The sequence below is a fragment of the Populus nigra genome, chromosome 18, assembly GCF_951802175.1.
Source record: "Populus nigra chromosome 18, ddPopNigr1.1, whole genome shotgun sequence".
Lineage (NCBI taxonomy): Eukaryota > Viridiplantae > Streptophyta > Magnoliopsida > Malpighiales > Salicaceae > Populus > Populus nigra.
The window spans coordinates 13,786,903-13,807,071 of NC_084869.1; the positions used below are offsets into that span (position 1 = coordinate 13,786,903).

At 34.4% G+C, this 20,169-nt stretch overlaps 2 protein-coding genes, 1 non-coding gene and 1 pseudogene across 3 annotated transcripts; 3 read left to right on the plus strand and 1 right to left on the minus strand.

Moving 5' to 3' along the window:
• Positions 1 to 134: 134 nt before the first annotated feature.
• Positions 135 to 6,900, minus strand: LOC133678360 (protein SHORTAGE IN CHIASMATA 1). Its single transcript, XM_062100648.1, has 8 exons — positions 6,595 to 6,900; positions 6,014 to 6,079; positions 5,823 to 5,900; positions 5,642 to 5,710; positions 3,714 to 4,943; positions 2,880 to 3,389; positions 548 to 2,224; positions 135 to 467 (listed from the first exon to the last, which is right to left on the minus strand). Exons 1-8 carry the CDS (start codon positions 6,865 to 6,867, stop codon positions 372 to 374), a joined length of 3,999 nt encoding a protein of 1,332 aa, XP_061956632.1. The 5' UTR covers positions 6,868 to 6,900; the 3' UTR covers positions 135 to 371.
• Positions 6,901 to 7,808: 908 nt separating this feature from the next.
• TRNAD-GUC (transfer RNA aspartic acid (anticodon GUC)) lies at positions 7,809 to 7,880 on the plus strand. The gene has a single exon. It is a non-coding gene; the product is annotated as a tRNA-Asp (tRNA).
• A 782-nt stretch (positions 7,881 to 8,662) lies between these two features.
• On the plus strand, positions 8,663 to 10,995 carry LOC133678361 (low-temperature-induced 65 kDa protein-like). The gene is made up of 5 exons (XM_062100649.1): positions 8,663 to 8,729; positions 8,855 to 9,073; positions 9,205 to 9,621; positions 9,721 to 10,617; positions 10,734 to 10,995. Exons 1-5 carry the CDS (start codon positions 8,663 to 8,665, stop codon positions 10,808 to 10,810), a joined length of 1,677 nt encoding a protein of 558 aa, XP_061956633.1. The 3' UTR covers positions 10,811 to 10,995.
• Positions 10,996 to 14,568: 3,573 nt separating this feature from the next.
• Positions 14,569 to 18,981, plus strand: LOC133678320 (pentatricopeptide repeat-containing protein At1g55630-like; annotated as a pseudogene).
• Positions 18,982 to 20,169: the final 1,188 nt, after the last annotated feature.

Sequence of the window (20,169 nt, forward strand, 5' to 3'; positions counted from 1 at the left end):
TGACTTCATTCATACCTTTCACGTTAGTTCTGCCAGTACTGAACGTGTTTTAGAAATCCACTTATATCTAAGATTCTTTGTTTCGTGAATTTGTCGAACTTTGGTGTATGATACAACCATGGATGTGACACTGATATCTATGTTGACCGTGTTGAAAGAAATTAACCTATCATAGCTATGTCCATTAAGGAAAAAAATTAATTGCTTTTTTACAGAACGCAAAGGTTATGATATTCCAATATTATAGAAAGCACAGGAAAGGGTGGCATTGTTACAGGATTTAAAGAAAAGCATAGCATTGGTACAGATGTTTAAGGACCAAAATCTAACTTTATCAACATAAACCCAAACATCTGTACCTTTCTTTCCCTTCAATTTCTCCTGAGCTTTTTGCTCATACGGTGGGCACTTCCATCACTCCAGACCAGCCTAGTTTGGTTTCCACCATCCATTGCAAAGGATAAAGTCTACATTTGATGAAGCTTCTTATTATGATGACAATTTAATACAGAAAAATGTCTCATACAAAAGGGTTCACATACCATACCTGTTTTGATCTCTTATCCTTGGGTGTCCATGTTGGAATTAGGGATGCGGAAGTTCTTTCCTTCTGGGATGAACGTGACAATTGAATAGGTTGTTTCTGCTTCTTCTGATCATATACTTTTCTAGGAGTGCTTCCCCCCTGGTACTTGAAAAAATCAAGAATAGACAGGCTTCTTCTCTCAGTAGCCTTTGATATATTTCCTGAATTCCAAAAATCTGGAGTACATGTATCAGGTGGAAGGGACTGCTGCCGCAATCTGCTCTTTTCCCTTACTCTGTTAAGAAACTCTATTGTCCAGGGTGAACCTGGTTGTGGATGAGCAGAATGGATGGCTTTAGAAAGTGGTGTTCCACTTCCACCGCAATGTGATATCTCCTCTTCAAATGGAAACCTAGTGGATTTTCCTGCAGCTCTCAGTGTAAAAGCCTCCTCTAAGAGATTTTTCCTGCGTTTTACAGGCACTTTTTCATGCTTATCATCCATAATTGGATCACCACGATTTTGTGGTAACCTTTGTCTATCATTTTCTATAGGGGTCCATAAATCTGGACAAGAGTTTTTCTCAGCAGCCGTTGGATTATTAGGGTGACTATTCTTACCAAATGACAGTCGTCTTGCAGCTTTCGACTTTCTTGCAGAATCTTGTTCGATATCAGGCATCCAAGGTGAGAAATATGTAGAGTTAGCAATAGACGCAACGTCTTTCTCCAACGAGACGGGATCATCAGTGAGGTCTATGACTTCACCTCTAAAGTACTCATGCAGGTTGTTAGCGTTAGATTTACAGGGATTACCACTGTCTAACTTCAACTCCTTCTTCATATTTATTTCGGATGCCCGATTTTGACCCACAAATATATCGTTCAGTGGTAACCTGGGCTGTCTTATGTCATCCCGAATCAGAGGATCTTTGAAGTTTCCAGAATAAAGTGGTTTCATGGAAGTAGGAAAATCCATCACCGGAGCAATATCCGGCACCTGCTTTTGACCAAACAAATCTTTCAAAGATGAACTAGGTTGCTTCAACTCGCCAAGCATCTCGGGATCTGTTGAAGTCCAACAATCATATTGCTTAAACACTCCAGGATCCAGCATACCATCAGTGAATTGGTTCAGTGATTTAGATTTCCACATGTCATCCACTTGAATGTCAATTTTTTGAAGGCTATTTATGCATTTTCTTCGTTTTCTTTCAGAATCAATATGAAGATGAGGTTTATCTGAGTCAGGACAAGAAGATGCAGAGGAGGAACAGTCTGTCATTATGGATCTAGAATCCTCCCGCTCACCATATTTGCACAAAGCACTAAACAGAGCAACACTTTCAACTGGAACATGATACTGTTGGACTGCGAGGATCCTGCGTTCATGTGACCATTCAAGAAACTCAATAAGCATGCCTCCAGAAGACAGAATTGCATGTGCTGTCAGTGGATTAATTGATGGAAATTTGGTAAGGAAGGATTCTGCAAGAGTTTCTGATTCAGGCATTTTAGGATATCTGCCCCTGGAAGATTTGGTGGCATACAAAATACTGTTCAATATAATTTCATCGGTCAATTCAGCTGAATAGGAAGAAAAGAGCTGTAGGTCAATTCCCAGGCTTGCTGCAGCTGCGTAGAGTCCATCAGAGAATTCCATTACAGTAGAGAGGAATCTGGTTTCTCCCTCAAAGACCTGCAGAAAATATAATATGAAAGGTAAGAAACGAAGTTCCAAAATAGCAAATTATTCATGAAGGAGAGGTAATTGAGAAGAATATCCTAAAGAAGAAACCTTCATATATCAGTCAACTGTATTACTGGCCAAAGTAAAATACTAATACATGCACAATATAATTTATAAACCAACGGATTTAAATTTTTTCCAAAATCCCTTGTAAGAAAAGATAAAAATTGCGTAACATATGCACATAATTAATGTCAAGAAAGTAATATCTGATGAAGCAAGCCTATCAAAATGATCATAATTTAATGTACACCACTAAGATGCCATTAATTATGAATATGCTGGAGAAATGCTTTCAGAGTTCCTGTTAGACATTTTTGTGCTGCGACAAAAGTTAATGTTTCCTACTGCTTGGAAGAAAACCTGCACGTACAGTGATTCAGTAATTCAACAATTATATGATAGACCCTATCCAGCATAGTATAGTATTCAACCCAGAGCTTTTTCATTCATAAGTGGATTGCTGCTTCACCATATCACAAGAACTCGAGAAAAATGCACAAGTTTCATTCTTCTAAAGACTGGACTACTCTACATAGAACTGGAGTAGAAACAAAACAAAGGAAAATATGTGAATTATAACATCATAATATACAGGAATTACCAGAATGCAGCCACTGAAAGCGAAACTCAGCAATGTCAAAACATTTGCAGCAATATTCTCAATGCACAGAGGCAAGCATGAAGAAGCTTCATCTGCAGCAGTTGCTTTCTTTCCAATATTTCCACAATCATACCACACTAGGCAAATGGAAGAACTAATAATCACGTCAACAGGCAGATTCAAGTCACGCTCCACAACTTGTGCTCCTTCTTTCTCCATCGCAAGAATTCTTTGGTATGTACTTCTTCTGGATACTATCATTTCCTTGTCAAAATTTTGAGTATTCACAATAATGACGATGTCAGGGAAATAAATCATGTCCCCCTGAGTCTTCTCAGTTTTTGTTGCATAAGGAACTTGCAAAGGGATGCTGCAAGCTTCAGCTTTATCTGCAGCTTCTGAAGATGTCATGTTAAACTTGTCCTCAATAGGTGCAAGATTTAACAGTTCCTCCAATTTCTGGTCGTTGATATTCTCATTCATACCAGGAACTGAATGAGATTTGCTTCCCTAGGATGAAGGTAATGCAAGGTTAGTGATATTTAGTAGTAGAATTATGTTTGCAGAATAAGTTGACATTGTAATTGAAAATATAATTTGCAAAAACATCATTAGGAAGAGAGAGGCAGTTTATGGGAGGAGATAAATCTCAGTAGAATGTCAGTATGATAAATCTCAGGAGATAAATAATCTTATATTTACCTTAATTCTGTTCACACTCAAAGCAAAAAACTGTTACTGCAATGATTAAGGAAAAAAAGAAAATTTCTTCATATAGTAAGAAGGCAACAGGCCCAGACTGGAAGATTTGTTTGACTTATTTAAGAAATTTACCTTGGGAAATGAAGCCCTAGTATCAGGAATCTTGACTGTAGATTCATTTTTTCCCCTAGCAGTAGCTTTCCCAGGATTCAAGAAATAATCAAGATCATTGAATTGCGACATAGAATTGAACAACAATGAAGCCTTCCCGGCATTTTCTCCAATTAATGTTTCTCTATTTCCTGTTTCTTGACGTCTATCCAAAGACTCACTTGAAGCACCTTCCACAAGTCCACTGTTGGGAGTTTCAGAAGTCACATTCAACAGTTCCTTATGTTCTTCCATTTGTGCCCCACTCAAACCATTATCAGAGAAAACAAGGTCAATCACCAACTTTCCACCATCAAAGGATTCCCTATCAAAATCAATGTTGTGTGAATCCAACTCCTCCAACATTTTTTGATATATGGATGAATTTTTACCGTTGTAATTATCCTCCTCCAAGAGATGCCAATCCAAATAAATCCCATGGGATGCAGATAGGGGTTGTGGCTTGAGTTCAGCTAGTTTTTCCTCCATAATGGCATAGATCGAACTTAACTTGTCAGGATCAGAAAAAATAGGTATAGGCAGAGATTTGAATGTGTCATCTTCCAGTGTTAGTTCACAACTAACAATCAATTCATCAAAATTCTTAAAATTCATATCTTCTCTGAACATCGAGTCACATGTTTGTGGTTCATCTGTTGATTGCATTTCAAAGAAGACTTCGTAAAGTTGAGATGAATCCGTCTCAAGGAATTTGAATTCCTGAAAAATAACTGGGTTCATTGGTGAAAGACAATCTGCAGAGTCTTCACGACCATGTGGAATTTCCACCATGCTTATAATGTCCATTCCCAGGGATGTATCTAGAGAAGCCAGCTCAGGTTCAAGGCATTGCTTTTCTGGACAATGCTTTGAAAGAAATTCTAAGATATCAAACTGCATCGAACCCAATAGCTCTTTCCCGTCAATATGCAGGATATTTTCTTGACCCCATTTGGACTCAACATGCTCAAGAAATAAAAGAAACTCATCTTCCATGGATGGGTTTGTGAAAGTTCGAAGACTCATCTCTTCAACTTCTAAAAGAGGGAATGTGTTATGATGAAAGTGTGCTTGCTCCTGAACAGAACCATCATATTCCAGCGCACAAGCTTTTTCATCTATGTCAAACTCTAAAGTGACATCTTCAACAGAATAAACTGATTCTCGAACTTTTTCAGGATATTGCATTTCAATCTCAGGCCTGAGCAGATCCTGCAAGTGTAGAAAAAATCAACAAATAAATAAAACCACATGATGATTTATGAATGCCATAATCATAAAAACCTGAGCAAAATCTTAGTACATATAAGTAAAAAACGTCTAGACCAGACAACTTTGAGCAGCAAAATCTTTGTCTAAACATCGGACAATAAGGGTAAGCAATGAAAAGCAAGTTATCGTAGTACATATAACTAAGTAAAAAATTATAACCAACTTTCCAAAACTGAAGTGAATGAACAACTCATTAGTATTTGTTCATTTCCTTCTGCAAAATAAACAAACAAACAAAGGTAAATGAGTGAAAAAGGTGACTGCAATCAGCACATCATATTCTTTTCATACATTCATTACTGTATTACACCATTTTCCAGAATGGATCAGATAAGAGAAACAACGAGACCATCACTTGATGAATTTGAACTAGTCACCATAAAATGCTTCTTATATTTCCAACCAAATAATATATATATATATATCCCAAAATTACAAGAAAAATGGCACAAAAGAGTCAACAATATTTTAAGAAACAGAATTGGCCCAAAGATTTAAATATTCCAATCCTCATGGAGTCACTTACCCTTTATGATCACTTTACATAACACAACTGGTTCTAAGGAGACTAGTGCAAAATTACATGCAAGCACATTATACAAAGACTGTGAGTTATATAGCATGGCTCAGACACTTACCGAATCATTCTCAATCTCAGAAACTTCAGAGAGGAGTTGCATCCCTTCGTCAGAGAAGCACACATTCTCCTTCAAAAGCACACAAAACACAGCACATAAGCACAAAATCTCTGGTACGTGCACAAGGAAAATGTATCTATACCCGCATATCTAACTAACTCTCTAAAATATTCATCTTTACCAAGAATGTATCAAGCTCTGGTGCTTCCAATTGTATAACTTCAAGCCTCTCCGAATGTTTATTGTTCCCATTATCTTTCTGCAAGACCAAATGTCCTTTATACATCAGACAAATCAAACCAAATTAATTTAAAAAAAAATTAAAAAAAAAGTTCAAACAGAATTCTTATTTCACTCGTTTCGAAACTCAACCTCTTGAGCTGAATCAGTTCCAAAACCTCTCTCTATCTCCTCTTCCTTCTGCAAATTGAACACCAACTGTGAATATCACATTAGGTAAATACAAATATAATCTAAAATCACTGTTTCACCTTGAAATCATTTAAAAAAACAGCGCAAAATAAGCCAAATTTAACATTATCAATTAAAAAAAGGCTATAAACAGAGGCTGTTAATTCAAAACAATGATAATTTAGCTCTCTTCCATTTCCAACTCTGATGTTTTTTAACTTAATCGAAGCATAGTGAGAAAAAAATAATTAAGAAAAAAGAACTGAAATTAAATTAAATTAAACTATAGCTGAAATAAAATTATAACTTAATATAATTTTTCTAAATACTGATCGAAAAGTAGAAGCAGAAAAAAAAAATATTAAGGGAGAAAAACAGAAACAAAACAAGAAAAAATTATCTAAGATATAAAGGCTCCAGTTTCGGGAAAAAAATCCACGAATTTGAAAGTTATCAGATAAATTAAGGATAACGCGTCATAATCGACAGAAATTAAACACCAAAAAAAAAACTAAAATAAACACGATATTTTGGAAATAGACCTGATGAAATCGATCAGGTAAGAAATCACGAAAATCAAAGTCGATGAAATGAGGAAGGACTGAGGAGATGAATTTGGAGAGAGCGGAATCGATAGGGGGTCTTTCGATCGGGAGAGAGAGCGTTTCAAGAGGATGGAAGAAGCGAAGGAGACGATGCAGTTCTTGCTCCGGAGGAGGAGGAGGATCTAAGTGAGGGACTGGAAGATTTAGGAAGCTTAGGGTATCGACCGGAGAAGAAGAAAAGTAGTCTGTGCTTAGAAATCGAGTTCGCATTTTGTTTCGGTACAGAGAGAGAAGGAGAGGTAACGGACTACTACTACTTTTTCGAAGCTGAAATTGAAATTGGCGCCTGAATATTTAAATTCTCCCAGGGATTGTATGTATGGGCTTTGCTATCCTCCTACTAAACATCGGCCCATATAAGAGGTGAGTGAATTAATCGAATTATATGTAAAAACTGACTTCCAATTAATCGAACTGAATAGTTTTTTCATTTTTTTTTTCATAATCTTAATTAAAAACAGTTAAGAAGAATTATTTGATTCGGATTTAATTTCAGAATCTGAAAAACAAATAAACATAATAAAAAAAATACTAAAATTAAAGACTCATTAAATCAAAATTAAAGTATATTTAATGGTTTTTAAAAATATAAAAAGTAAACCAAATCAATTGACTTGGTTGGCTTTTTTTGAAAAAACTCATTTCCACCATCTTTTATCTCTCTCCTAAAATAAGTTGAGTATGAGTCTATTAAACTTAATTTTCATAATCGTGGTAATAAACAAAATTAGAACCTATTAAATTTTGGTTCCATGTTGATCCCAAAAATAAATAAATAAAATCATATAGCTATATAAGACTAGCATACCTTTCTTTTTATAACTTTTTTTGTAGCTAATTATATAAATAAAAGATAATACAAGATGCTTAATTGGAACTTTCTGGATTGTATTTCTAATTGCCGAAAAGTGAAGCAAGTTTTAAAAAATTTAGACACTCGATTTAAAATACAAATTCATTCTGAAGAAAATCCAAATAAGAATCATAAAAAATAATAATAATAAAAAACCCTTAATTCCTGAAAGATCAACATGTAATATGTTTGAGGCTTTGAGCCCAAAACCAAAAACGGAAGCAGCAAGGTAAAAAAAGAGGAGCGAGCCTACATGTAAATTTTTAAATTAATAGAGTGTTGAACTTATGCCAGCAATGTCGTTGTAGTATAGTGGTAAGTATTCCCGCCTGTCACGCGGGTGACCCGGGTTCGATCCCCGGCAACGGCGACTTCTTTTTGTTTTTTGTTGAGTTTTTACCACAAGTAATGGGAAGCAGAGGCCAAGGCACAGGCCATCATAGCATAGGCCATCATAGCATAGTATTATTGGAGGACAGACTCAATGGACTTTATATTACAACTCGCTTGACACTATTTTTTTTCAAGTAAAAATATAATCTGATGTTGAAGAAAAAATATAAACAAAAAAAATTCATGCGATTTAGTTAAAATATTAAATTGACCTATGGTCAAACCCCAGCCATAAACTCATTAATAATTTTTATAGAAAAAAAATTGATGATTTTAATTTTTTTAAATAAAAAATTTGGTCAGCCCTTCTTATTCCGGGAGCCGAACCTTATCGGGGTGAAGTTTTAAAAGTACGGATATTATTAGCTAATACTCTACTCCACGTGTAGTGATCCTGTCCCTCTCCATACCATACAGGCATGCACACCTTCAGTCACTGCATACCAATACAATTTGATATCCAGAAGGCCCTCATGATATTTTTTTTGGTAAAGTTTATCCACTCCCATCACTCTCTCCGGCATTGCCACCGCGTGTAGAAGCACCTACAGTTACGTGTCTGTGGAAACGGACATGTCTTGCTTATTATACACGTGTCAATCGCCCTTCAAGGCCACCTCCATGCAAATGTGGCAATGTGACTGTCTTGTCCCTCTATAAAATTATTCAAATTCTTCCACTACTGCATGGTTATCCTTTTCTTTCAGTAAGTAACTGTCTAATCTTTGGCAATTTACTGTTTTCATCATGGAATCACAAATGGCACGCCCGCATGGTGTTCATGACTATGAGCATGACCCCAACAATGTTGGACGACTGCATCCTGGTAAGAACCTTATTTAACTTGCAATGTTCTTGTAAAGATCATGCAGGCTGAATATATTTGGTTAATTACTTGTGGGCTAATTTTGTTCTTGTAAATGTGGCTCATGTTTTTGTGTTAATTTTTAGTGGTAGAGGGTGAAGATGGATATCATCATGAGAAGAAGTCGGTGTTGAAGAAGGTGATGGATAAAGCCAAGAAATTGAAGGACAAAGTCAAATTACATGGTCATGGTCATGGCCATGACTATCATGAGGGTCATGTGCCTGATGATAATGACTTGTACGAGGAAGATGATGATGAGGATGAAGAAATGGTTGAGGACCCAGAAGTTCATGGCGCATCAGGTTTGTTGCTACTTGCTTCAATGTCGATCAACAGTTGGTAATGGTCTTGCTTGAGAAAGACAGGCTTAGATTCGTGTGTCAATAAATTTCTGGAACCTTTATATGGTTTTAATTGTGAATCAAATCTGCAGCCTACGATTCTGCTGCTATTAGGAGCTCTGTGCAAGGACAAGGTCTGAGGCTGGGTAACCCTAGGACATCTTATGGAAATCCAACAACAATGCAAAAGGAACATACAGGCACTGATCCAATGAAGAGCTCTCTTCTTGAACAAGAGGTTCTTGTTGGAAGGACAACTGCCTTAAAAGAAGTACACCATGCCCCAGTTAATTCACCTGCATCTGTTTCTCCAGCAACTGTTGAACAAAGAAGAGATGCTTATCCTGTTAAGGGTTTTGTTCATGAACAAGAAAGGATTCGAGGGCAACCCGAAGTTAACTTGAAAATACCAGTAGGATTGGAGGAGGATCCTCATGCTCCAAAGGGTAGACTCGGCGATCATGCTCCATCGAATTATCAGACTAAAGTCACTGATCCAACTGGTTCTGGTAAGTTCTGTTCAATATAGGCATGCAAGCAATGCTTTTTGGTATTGATGATTGAGCTAATTTTTGTCTTCCAAAGGGTCTAATTCTTGCACTTTTCAGGTGGGAAAGAAGCAGGAATTACGCCAATTCTTCACTCTTTCGACAAAATGAATATCTATGATGAATCAAGAGGAGAAAAACAGAACTTATCAACTGGATCGCGTGATGGTCAGCTCTCCTTGCCTCCCACCGGAAGCCATGACCAATTTTCTGCGGAACCCTTGAAAGCCAAGGAGCACACACTTGGTGGCATTGGTGATAAACCATCAAATCAGAGTAGCTACACTGAAAAAATCTCCTCTGCCACTACTGCAATTTCTGATAAAGCAAAAGCTGCCACAAATGTCATAGCCTCCAATCTTGGATATGGAGAGAGAGACAATAATATTAAAGAACATACAATGACACATGAAGGACAAGGGCAAAATGCTGCGAAGCCAGCATCGACAGTTGAATATGGAAAGAAAATTGCAACAACTGTGACAGAGAAACTCACTCCTGTGTATGAAAAAGTTGCTGGTGTAGGCAGTACTGTAATGTCAAAACTCCATGGCAATACAAATGCTAGCACTAATACCAGCAATGAAGCGGAAAGCAGGATTAAAGGGAAAGATAAAGCGGTGTCAGTGAAGGACTATTTCGCGGAGAAGCTGAGGCCAGGAGAAGAAGATATGGCGCTTTCTGAAGTTATTTCGGAGACTTTGAACAACGGAAAGACTGAGACAGGGATGTGGAAGAACGGTAGGCCATTGGGAAAAGTGACAGACTCAGAGGAGGTGGAGAAAAGGTTAGGTAGTGGAGAAGAAGAGAATTCTGACGAAATAACGGATTCGGTTTCTGTGCATATTCCTGCCAAGGCTGTGGTTGATAAGCTCAAAGGTGCTGTTGGTTCTTTGTTTGTCAAAAGTGAAGAATCTAGGGCATCTCAGCAGCATCCACTTAGTTCCTCCAATGCTGGTAAGAATTAAATACTATCTTGAATTGGGTTTGAAAATTCAGCTTTCGGGATAGAATCTGAAAATTGAGACTTAACCGGTTGTTTGTGATGCTTTCTGGTGTTTTGGGGTTTGCAGGTGCTGAAGGGTTTTCTTCTACTTATGCTAGTGGTGAAGAAATAGGAGAGAGGAGACTTCAAGAGACAGGGAACTGAGGAACATGCAATGTCTAGTACTCTTTGAGAGACTCTGCGTTTTACATGGTTTCTAGTAGTTGCGAAAATGTTGTTTTTCTTCGGTGTTGTGTTGATAGAACTGTAATGAAACGGTAATGGCAGGCACTGCATGGATGTATAAATTGTTGTGGTCTGTGAAAAATATGGAATTTGATGTTTATTAACTTTCAAGATCGTTAACATGCTGGAGATAGGTAGAAAAATCCAATTTCTTTTAGACTTTCAGACAGTTGAACACAGATTACTCAAATTAAGGATGAAAAAAAATGAGATTTTGAGTTTGGATTTCTAGCAATAGTTTCCAACCTTACAAAGTCAACTACTAAACCCTAAATCCCAGTTCTAAAGTGGAGTAATATGGTGGTAAGTTTCTTAAGGGACCTTTCCAAGAAATAATCGGCGGCCTCCTTCTTTATCCCCTTGAATTTGGGGTTCTGTTTGCTTACTGCTTCTGCTTCCCCTCCCAAGCAACTCATCTATATAAGCTTTTTCCCTCATAATATGCACTAACACCTAGGATGTGCGTGAGATTAGATAGGTGAATTAAGTTTGAAGAAAGAAATAGGAGCAGAGCTATCTTGAGTGGATCAGTCTCATTATCATCGCTTATTGATTAACTGTGTTGAATCAAAACCAGAAGAAAACGAAACAAACTTGCTGGACAGCATGATTAATTAGAAGCCATGGCAAATTCTCTCCAGAACCAACTCCTCCTATACCTTGACTCCAGACCCTTCAAAGTCAAGACACCGAGAACACAGACATAGTGAGATTCAAGTCAAACTATCAATCTATAGCAGCTACGCACACAGCAAAAACCTCTGCTGCCACGTCTGTAATCGCTGATAAAACAAAATCTGCAGCAAATATTGTAACTTTCATTAAGCTAGGATATGGAAAGAAGGACCAAACTAAGAAACAAGACATGCGAGGACAAGACACTGTGAAGCCACCGTGTGGAGTTTCTTTTGTAGGCTGTACTGTGATGGCAAATTAAGGTCCATGGCAGTGGCACTACTGGTGCTTGCACAAGCACTAGCATTGAAGAAGAGGGGTGCAATTTGAAAGCAAGTTTTCAGCTTCTACAGCACACCTAATTAATTATATGGCCATGTAAAGTCATGGAGCCTTTGTAAATTTGGTTATGATCATTCGTTCTCATGCCAGTGGAGAAGGTGCATGGGAGAGAATTCAAATATTGTGTTTGTTTTTGAAATAGTTGTTATGGTAATGGTTTGAAAAAATAAAAAATAAAAAGTATATTAGATGTGGTTAGTTGTATTTAAATATGTATTTAGTAAAAATTATAGTTGAAGTTTATATATAGTAATAACATGTATAAGGAATTTTTATGAAATTTAGATAAAAAAATATGTAAAAATTGCATTTAAATTTAATTTTTTAGTGGGTCTCCCAACATAAAACACAATTTTTTTAATTACCAAAGATATTGCTGTTTTTGTTCTCCTCTAATGTAAAAGTTAGCAGAAAAAGAAAACAAATGCAGGCTTGGAAACTGAGCAATAGCAATGTATGCTCAATTTTTTTGCAAGATTGTGTTTGTTTTAATAGAGAAAAGTTGTTTTTGATTTCTTTAACAATAAAATAATTTTCTGGAAAAATATAATGTGGTTATCTTAAAATATTTGAGGTGTGATAGAGATTGTTTTAAAAGTATTTTTCGCTTGAAAATATATTAAAATAATATTTTTAAAATTTTAAAATTTTTATTTTTAATATCAACAACAATCTAATAATATAAAAGAGAAATTAAATCTAAAAAAAATCAAAAAATATAAAAAATATAATTACACCACGATGATAAACAAGATCTAAGTAGGTTATTGCAGAGATAAAATCTTTTACTTTTTTATTATCATGTTAACGTTTGCGCGTCCAACTATCACAAAAAAAAAAACTAAAACTCCTAACTCAAATACTATAGCAATTTTCTTGTAGCTCAAGATTTATTGTTACTATAATTTGGAATAATAAAATTATTATTTTATCATTTTCAAGAAAAACAATTGCTTTGCATATTTGGGATAATATGAGATTTTTATTATTGTTTTGCGAAATAAAATGACTACTTACCATTTAAAGAAAAAGAAATATAAAACTAGGCATGGAGGTGTTTCAACTTTTTTTTTTTACAACATAGGAAAATGATTAAATTACAATTAAATTCAAATGAATTCAAATTTTTTTCAAATGGCATGCATAGTCTTTTTCATCTTTTCATTATGTATTTTTTTTTTGTTAAAATCAAGTTGGATTACGGGCACTTTAGTATTTTTACAAATATAAAATGTTATTTAAAATTGAAAAGTTGTTAGTACGTGTTTATCACATGAAAGTGTGTTGCTTTGCTCGATCGAGCTCTTCATGTCGACTTCCATAGAATTTTTTGAATCTTCATGGAGGCTCTTCCATCCTTAGGTGATGCATGTGGCTAATAGACTTTCAGTTTGGTGTCGACAATCTTTTTCCCCCCTTCTTTTCTCTCCCTCCTTGATTTATGTGTTTGACCTTGTAAAGTTTAAAAGCAACCCTTCAGTTTTTTTTCAACCCTTTACTTTTTTTCTGATTTGATATATGTTCTTTTTATTACTATTTTTTATTTTAAATAATTCATAAAATTGATTTTTTTTTAATTTCATCCTTTGATTTTATCATATATCGGATTTAGTTATATTCTTTTAATTGCTATTTATTTTATTTTTAATTATTTTTTTAATTGAATTTTTTTTCAATTACACCTCTCAGCATTTGATTTTACTTAACTTTTATGTCAAATTTTGTCCTTTTTCCTTTAATTTCTATTTGTTTTGTTTTAGATCATTTTTTTATTGAAACTTTCTTTTTTTGATTTTATCCCTCAGTTTTTTATTGATCGAGAATTTAACTTTATAATTTTTTTATATTTTTCTTCTATGAGGTAATTCCAACCTCAAGATCGAGGTCACAGGTTCAAAGTGTTAGACCAAGTTGACTTTGATATTTTTTAGGTTTCTTTTTACAATTAATTCTTTTTTTTTAATTTCATTATTAGGCTTCATTTTTTTCTTCTTCTTTGTGAGGTTGTTCCAATCTCATGTGTCGGGTCGCGAGTTTGGAGGGTTAACCCAAATTAACCCAACCTAATTTTATTTTGTTCGATTTATCTGCTATTATTGCATATATTTTTTATAATGTCATTAAATAAAATGAGCTTATTGGATTTAATTAAGTTAATGACCCGAATCTCAGATTTATCTTACTTATTTAAAAATGCTACCATCACATAAGCAACTTTTTTTTTTCAAGTTAGAAAAAGTTCAAGAGTTGAGCCTTTTGATTCAGCTCGAGTTTAGAATTTAATGAGTTGTGAGTTTGAGAGATTAACCTAAGTTTAGAAAGTTCACTTGAATTGGTTTTCTAAAAAAAAATTCGTATTTTTTCAGTTTCATCATTGAACATTTATATGATTAGAAATTAAGGTCAAGTCTTTTTATTTGTTGTTCTTTGTTGAATTTAGTTTGACAAATTTTTTAGATTGATATTTCCTTTTTAATTTTATCCTTCAATATTATTTCGGTTATGAATTAATTTTCCTTTTTAGTTCCATCCTTTAAGGTTGGAGGTGTTTTTATATTGGGCTTAATGATTTTCTTTCTATTTGTTTATCATTGTCCTTCACTTAAAACGTGGGCTTGACAAGTTGACCTAAGTTAACTCTGATTTATTTAGGGTTGTCTTTTTTAGATTTTAATATTTTTTATGTTTTATCTTTCAGCATTATATTAATTTAGAATTGAGTTTTGTAATGTTTTCTAATTTGCATTCTATTGGATTATTTCATTCACATAGCTTAGGATGCAAAATTTAATTGGATTATCTGGTTTGTTGGATGTTTTTTTTATTGATTTTTAATTGATGTTTTTTTCAATTCCATCCTTCTATATTAGATTTGTTTGGAATTGAACTTTGATTTTTTTTAATTTTATTTTTATTAGCTTATTATAGTCTCATAACATGGCTTGTATATTTGACATGCTCGCTTAGGTTAATTTAAATTTTTTTTTTTTAAAAGAATCTTAGTGTTGCTATTTTTTTTTTTGCATGTTCCCAAGATTTTTGTTTAAATCGATCCATTTCTTATCGTTATCTATTCTTTATTATGTAATTAAATTATAATAATTTTTTTTTCTCAATCAAATAGATACCTAGTTGTTTCTTTTTTACTTTTTACCCTTCTCTTTTGGTTTTCCTCGGCAACGACCTCCCCTTTCATTTTCCAGTAACCACACAACTGTCATTTTATCCTACCCAAACCATTATTTTCAGCCTTGCATCCCTTCACTCATAACCCTCTCTGCCGACAGATCTCCATTCAGCCGAGAATCAAACCAACAGCCCCCTCGCCAACTGATTCCTTCCCCACCATTCGCAGCAACATCGTCCCCTCTTCCCAGCAGTGGTGTCCTTCTGGAGATCCAGCGATTGAAACCACTACACACCGTGATCTAACCGCGAATCTCCCAACACCGCACATGCGAACATCTTTTTCAACCGAGACCTACCCATCACCTCCACACCATCACAACAATCCACAACCATTCACGTTACCCCCTCCAAACCGAAAATAACATCCCTCTCTCATTCCTGGCCGCAGCCACTAGAAGAAAAAGAAGAAAATTTCTATTGACTTATTATAATCTCATGACATGGCTTGTATGTTTAGCATGCTATTTAGGTTGGCTGAAGTCTTTTTCTTCTTCTTTTTTGAAGTTTTTTTCTTCTGCATTTGATTGGCTAGAATTTTAATTTGGTTATTTTTTTGTTTTCTTAACTATTTTTTTGCATGTTCCATGATTTTTTTTAAATGGTCCATTTATTAATTTATTATCGTTATCTATTTTTTGATTATCGAATTAAATTATAATAATAATTTTTTTTTCAGTCAGATTTATGCCCCGAATTGTTTCTTTTTTACTTTTTAAAACATGCTTGCATTGCTTGAGCATCTTTTTTCTGACCAATGAAAAAAAAAATGTTCTGGCTTGCTGCGTTACGCAAACCCACAAATTTACTCATTTACTTAATTTTCTTGATGAGGGACTATATTAAAAAAATTATGAAAGTACAGGGATATCTGAACTAATTAATCCATGTCCAAACCATAAAATCTTGTAAAAGTCCTGTGTTTTGGAAATGTTATGGCAATTATGGAATGTTTTTTATTTAAAAATATATTAAAATAATATTTTTTAATTTTTTAAAAATTATTTTTATATCAGAAAACAGAAAAAAAAATACGATTTATACTATATTTTTAAAAACAACTCTAAATAATTTTTTTCGTAGAAACCTGACTTGGTGTTGATTCAATACAAAACATGTGTTATGAATTGGATGGATTATGAGTTTTGGATCAAACCAAACTTAAAAAAAAACAGTCAAAATATATAATAGCTGAATTAGAATAATTTTAATTTGAAATTAATTAAATATTTAATATAAATAATTATTGAGGAAGATGGATTTTGTTATAATTAATGTGTATTTGATAATATGGTGTAAAGTATAAAAATATTTTTTAATTAAAAATATATTAAAATAATTATTTTTATTTTTAACATTAATAAATAAAATTATTGAAAAACCATGATTTTTTTAAATGAAAAATAGTTTAAAAAATATAAAAATAGGTTAAACCACTTTCTAAGGAGAACATGTGATAAAAAAATATAAAATATTATTATTGTTGAAATTATCAATACAATAAAAAATATAAAAAAATCCATAAATGGGAGACAAATAAATTTAAATTCAAAAAATAAAAAAATATATTAAAAACCAACAAATTATTATTAAACATATAAAAATATCATAAAGTAAGAAAAAAATTCCAAAAAAAAAGAGAGAGAAATATATTAATTGTCCAAAAAATATATATGAAGGAGTCGGATTTTCCGTTCTCAAATAGTAACCAGATCAAACTCCTGGTCTACTTTCGTGGCTTGCTATGATCAGTCTCTTGAAGTGACATGTTTTTCTGCGAAAAAGCTTTCCTCAGTTCACCTCAGTCCTCACTCTTGCAATAGCACCAACAACTTGCTAAAGGACTCAAAAGACTTGATCTTTTCAACAAATAAGTTAGACCCAGGTGAGTCCTCAGGTTTTGCTCATTCTTCTAAGTCCTCTTGGGGTTATTTTGATTGAACTTGCCTTGGCTCCCTCTGTTTCATGAGCATTGGCTATAAAGATAAGACCCTTTTCTTGTTCAATTGAGTTGTTTAAGTTTGATGAGTTTTTCTCAATTTGTTTATAGAAGGAGATTCGAGCTCTATCAGTTGGAAAGTTCCAGTCTTTTGGTTGGTTTCTTGTATTTGTTGAGTGTTGTGAGGTTGGTTAAATTATGGGTCTAATAAGGTCAAACAATGAACTCTGTAGCTTTATTTGGTACGAGGGTAGTTCATAAATTATCATACTTTCTTTTCATTTCGAGAAAGTTATGTGATTGTAGTTTTGATGGTGGTGATAAGAATGATAATGAGTTTCAATACGTTGAGGAACCCTTAAAGAGAATGTATTAAAGTTCAGATTTTGATTCTTTTGAGAGTGGAAGTTGTGTTGAGGAGTATTTCTTGGTTAGACGTAGTTATTTTGAGAGCACAAGAATTGATGCTTATAGAGTTCTTGATATTCTAGACGAGATGGCCCTGGATTTGATGCAAAAAGGGCTTTAAGTGAGTTAAAGATAGGTTTCGTGGCTTCTTGTGAGTGAAGTTCTTACAGGATTTTTGAGGAACATAAATGAGGAGAATAAAACCAGGTGTGCTAAATTGGGTTTTTCATGTGGTCTGATCAGCAGGGAAATTACAAGCACACCGGGAATACGTTTCATTTGTTAATGAAGATATTTGCACAGTGTGAGGAGTTTAGGGCAATGTGGAGACTAGCAGGTGAGATGATTGAGAAGGGGTTTCACACTACAGCACAGACATTTAATATATTAATTCGTACTTGCGATGAGGCTGATTTGGCTATGAATGTTTTGGAAAGGTTCATTAAGTCAAAAACATTCAATTTTAGGCTTTACAAGAGTTCTTATAATGCAATTCTGCATTCACTGCTTGTTCTGCGTCAGTAGAAGTTGATTGAGTGGGTATATCAGTATATGTTGGATGAACATCATTCCCCAGATGTTTACTTCTAATGTTATTTTTTATGCAAAATGTAGGTTGGGGAAGGCACCTAAGTTTCATAGATTGCTTGATGAAATGCTTGGTCATGGAATTTTTCGAGATTTTCATACCATAGCATCCTTCTACATGTTTATGGAAAGACAGACAATCCACTTGCTGCACTTGAATGCTATGAAGGAGGCAGGTACTGACCCTACCATTCTTCATTACACTACGTTGATAGATGGACTGAGTTGGACTGGGAATTTACTCGGCTGCCAGTATTTTTTTGATGAAATGATAAAAACTGGATGCATGCCAGATGTTGTTTGTTACACTGTAATGATCACAGGATATATAATGGCAGGTGAGCTTGAAAAGTCTCAGGAAATGTTTGAAGACATGATAGTCAATGGCCAATCACCAATGCATTTACTTATAATTCTATGATTTGAACTGTATGGCTGGGAAGTTTGAGTAGGCATGCTCCATGCTCAGCTAAATGGAATCTAGAGGATGCAATCCTGATTTTCATGTTTACAGAACCCTAGTAAGAAATTTGTGGAATGCTGGAAAGCTTTCTGAAGCTCATGAAGTGATAAAGCAGATGATAGAGAAAGGGAAATACAGCCATCTAGTCGCAAAGATCAAAGGATACAAGGGATGCTGAGGTGGTACATTCTGTACCATAGATAATTTTCAATCATAACTTTCTGGGAAGATTCTCAACGATTTAGCTCAATTGATGCCCTTTACCTGCTTGCAGTATTAGATTTCATGGAAATTAGTAGGGTAAAGTATGCTTATCTTTAATTTCTCCCTTGTCATACTTACTCCCGCAGCATAATTGAGATATAATGGAAAGCCTAGTTTTGAAAAACTTCTGAGAATCATCAGCTTCTTAAGATGCTTTTCCTTATCATGAATTTGATGTGTTCTAGTTGTATTCATATAATAATTATTAAGTTATCATTTCAATTATTTGCATCTTATCATTATATATATATATATATATATATATATATATATATATATATATATATGTTGTTATCATAACTACCAGGAGCTGGTGATAAAAAGCTCTTTTGTCACTCAATCTATGTTTTGAAATCTGATATCTTTACTGTGAACCATTGATCATTTTGTGGCTGGAAGATGACCATGCCCTTTTTTGTTAAGGGAACAGCATAAAAATATAGACCTTGGAAGTTTTAAAGAAGAGGAATGGTTGCCAAAGCTCCTGCTAAGTTTGCCTAATCAATGCAAAATTCTTCTGGCTTTTCTTTGCGTTAAAACAATGACGACGACGACGAAACAAATAAATTTGGGTGATGCAGTTGCGTAAGAGTTGGGGTAATGCAGTTACATGAGAAACCTTTCTGACTTTGTTGGTGTTGCCATTTCTTCTTAAAGTTTTCAAGTGGATCTGCTCTTGAATGCTGAGTACCCACTTTTGTACTAGTTTAAGAGTGGATTTTGAAGATTTCTATCAAATATCAGTTATTGTTTCCTTTTCCTTTCCTTTGCTTTCTTTTTTTTGGGTTTCTTATTAGGTAGTTGTTCACACTCACTGGCTGTGTCCAACTCTCCATGAAGATCACATTCTGATTATTTGAGAGTTGATTTTCATCGACTTCTCTTGTCTGGCAAACATTTCACTTATCACCTCCAGATTGGATAAGTGCAAGAGAAGAGTTAAGAATTGAAATATTTAAGAATGTAGGGTCATATATTAGCATACAATCATATCTCTGCTATAACAGCACAGCAGAAAATTGGCTCTCCAACCTTCTAGAGCTTGAGTCTCGTCTTTTTGGCTGCCTATAACAGCACAGCAGAAAACTTTCTCCATTCACTCCTATTGCTATTGTTATCATGTTTGCCATGTTATAAGATGGGACTGGGAATCCAGAAATAGCACATATAAATGGGTGTTTCGGCATTCACAATCTTGCTGGACTAGTATATGAAACAGTGGGGTGGGGGGCAACACACCTGTACTTGCCTACTATTGCCATTTTAATAATTCTAAAGGCCAAAGCTTTGTTTCTAGTCAAATAGCATGCTCAGTGACGTTACCACCCCATTAATTATATCGTTTAGAGCCTGACAAGACAAATACAGATTCAATTCTCCTTTATTTACAATGAAAATACTCCCACTTGGTGC

Coding starts and splice junctions, on each gene's coding strand:
- LOC133678360 (XM_062100648.1), bottom strand. CDS start 6,867: ATGCGAACTCGATTTCTAAGCACAGACTACTTTTCTTCTTCTCCGGTC. Junction 6,080..6,594: donor TACCTGATCGATTTCATCAG/GTCTATTTCCAA, acceptor TGATATTCACAG/TTGGTGTTCAATTTGCAGAA. Junction 468..547: donor AGGATAAGAGATCAAAACAG/GTATGGTATGTG, acceptor CATCAAATGTAG/ACTTTATCCTTTGCAATGGA.
- LOC133678361 (XM_062100649.1), top strand. CDS start 8,663: ATGGCACGCCCGCATGGTGTTCATGACTATGAGCATGACCCCAACAAT. Junction 8,730..8,854: donor TGTTGGACGACTGCATCCTG/GTAAGAACCTTA, acceptor GTTAATTTTTAG/TGGTAGAGGGTGAAGATGGA. Junction 10,618..10,733: donor ACTTAGTTCCTCCAATGCTG/GTAAGAATTAAA, acceptor TGGGGTTTGCAG/GTGCTGAAGGGTTTTCTTCT.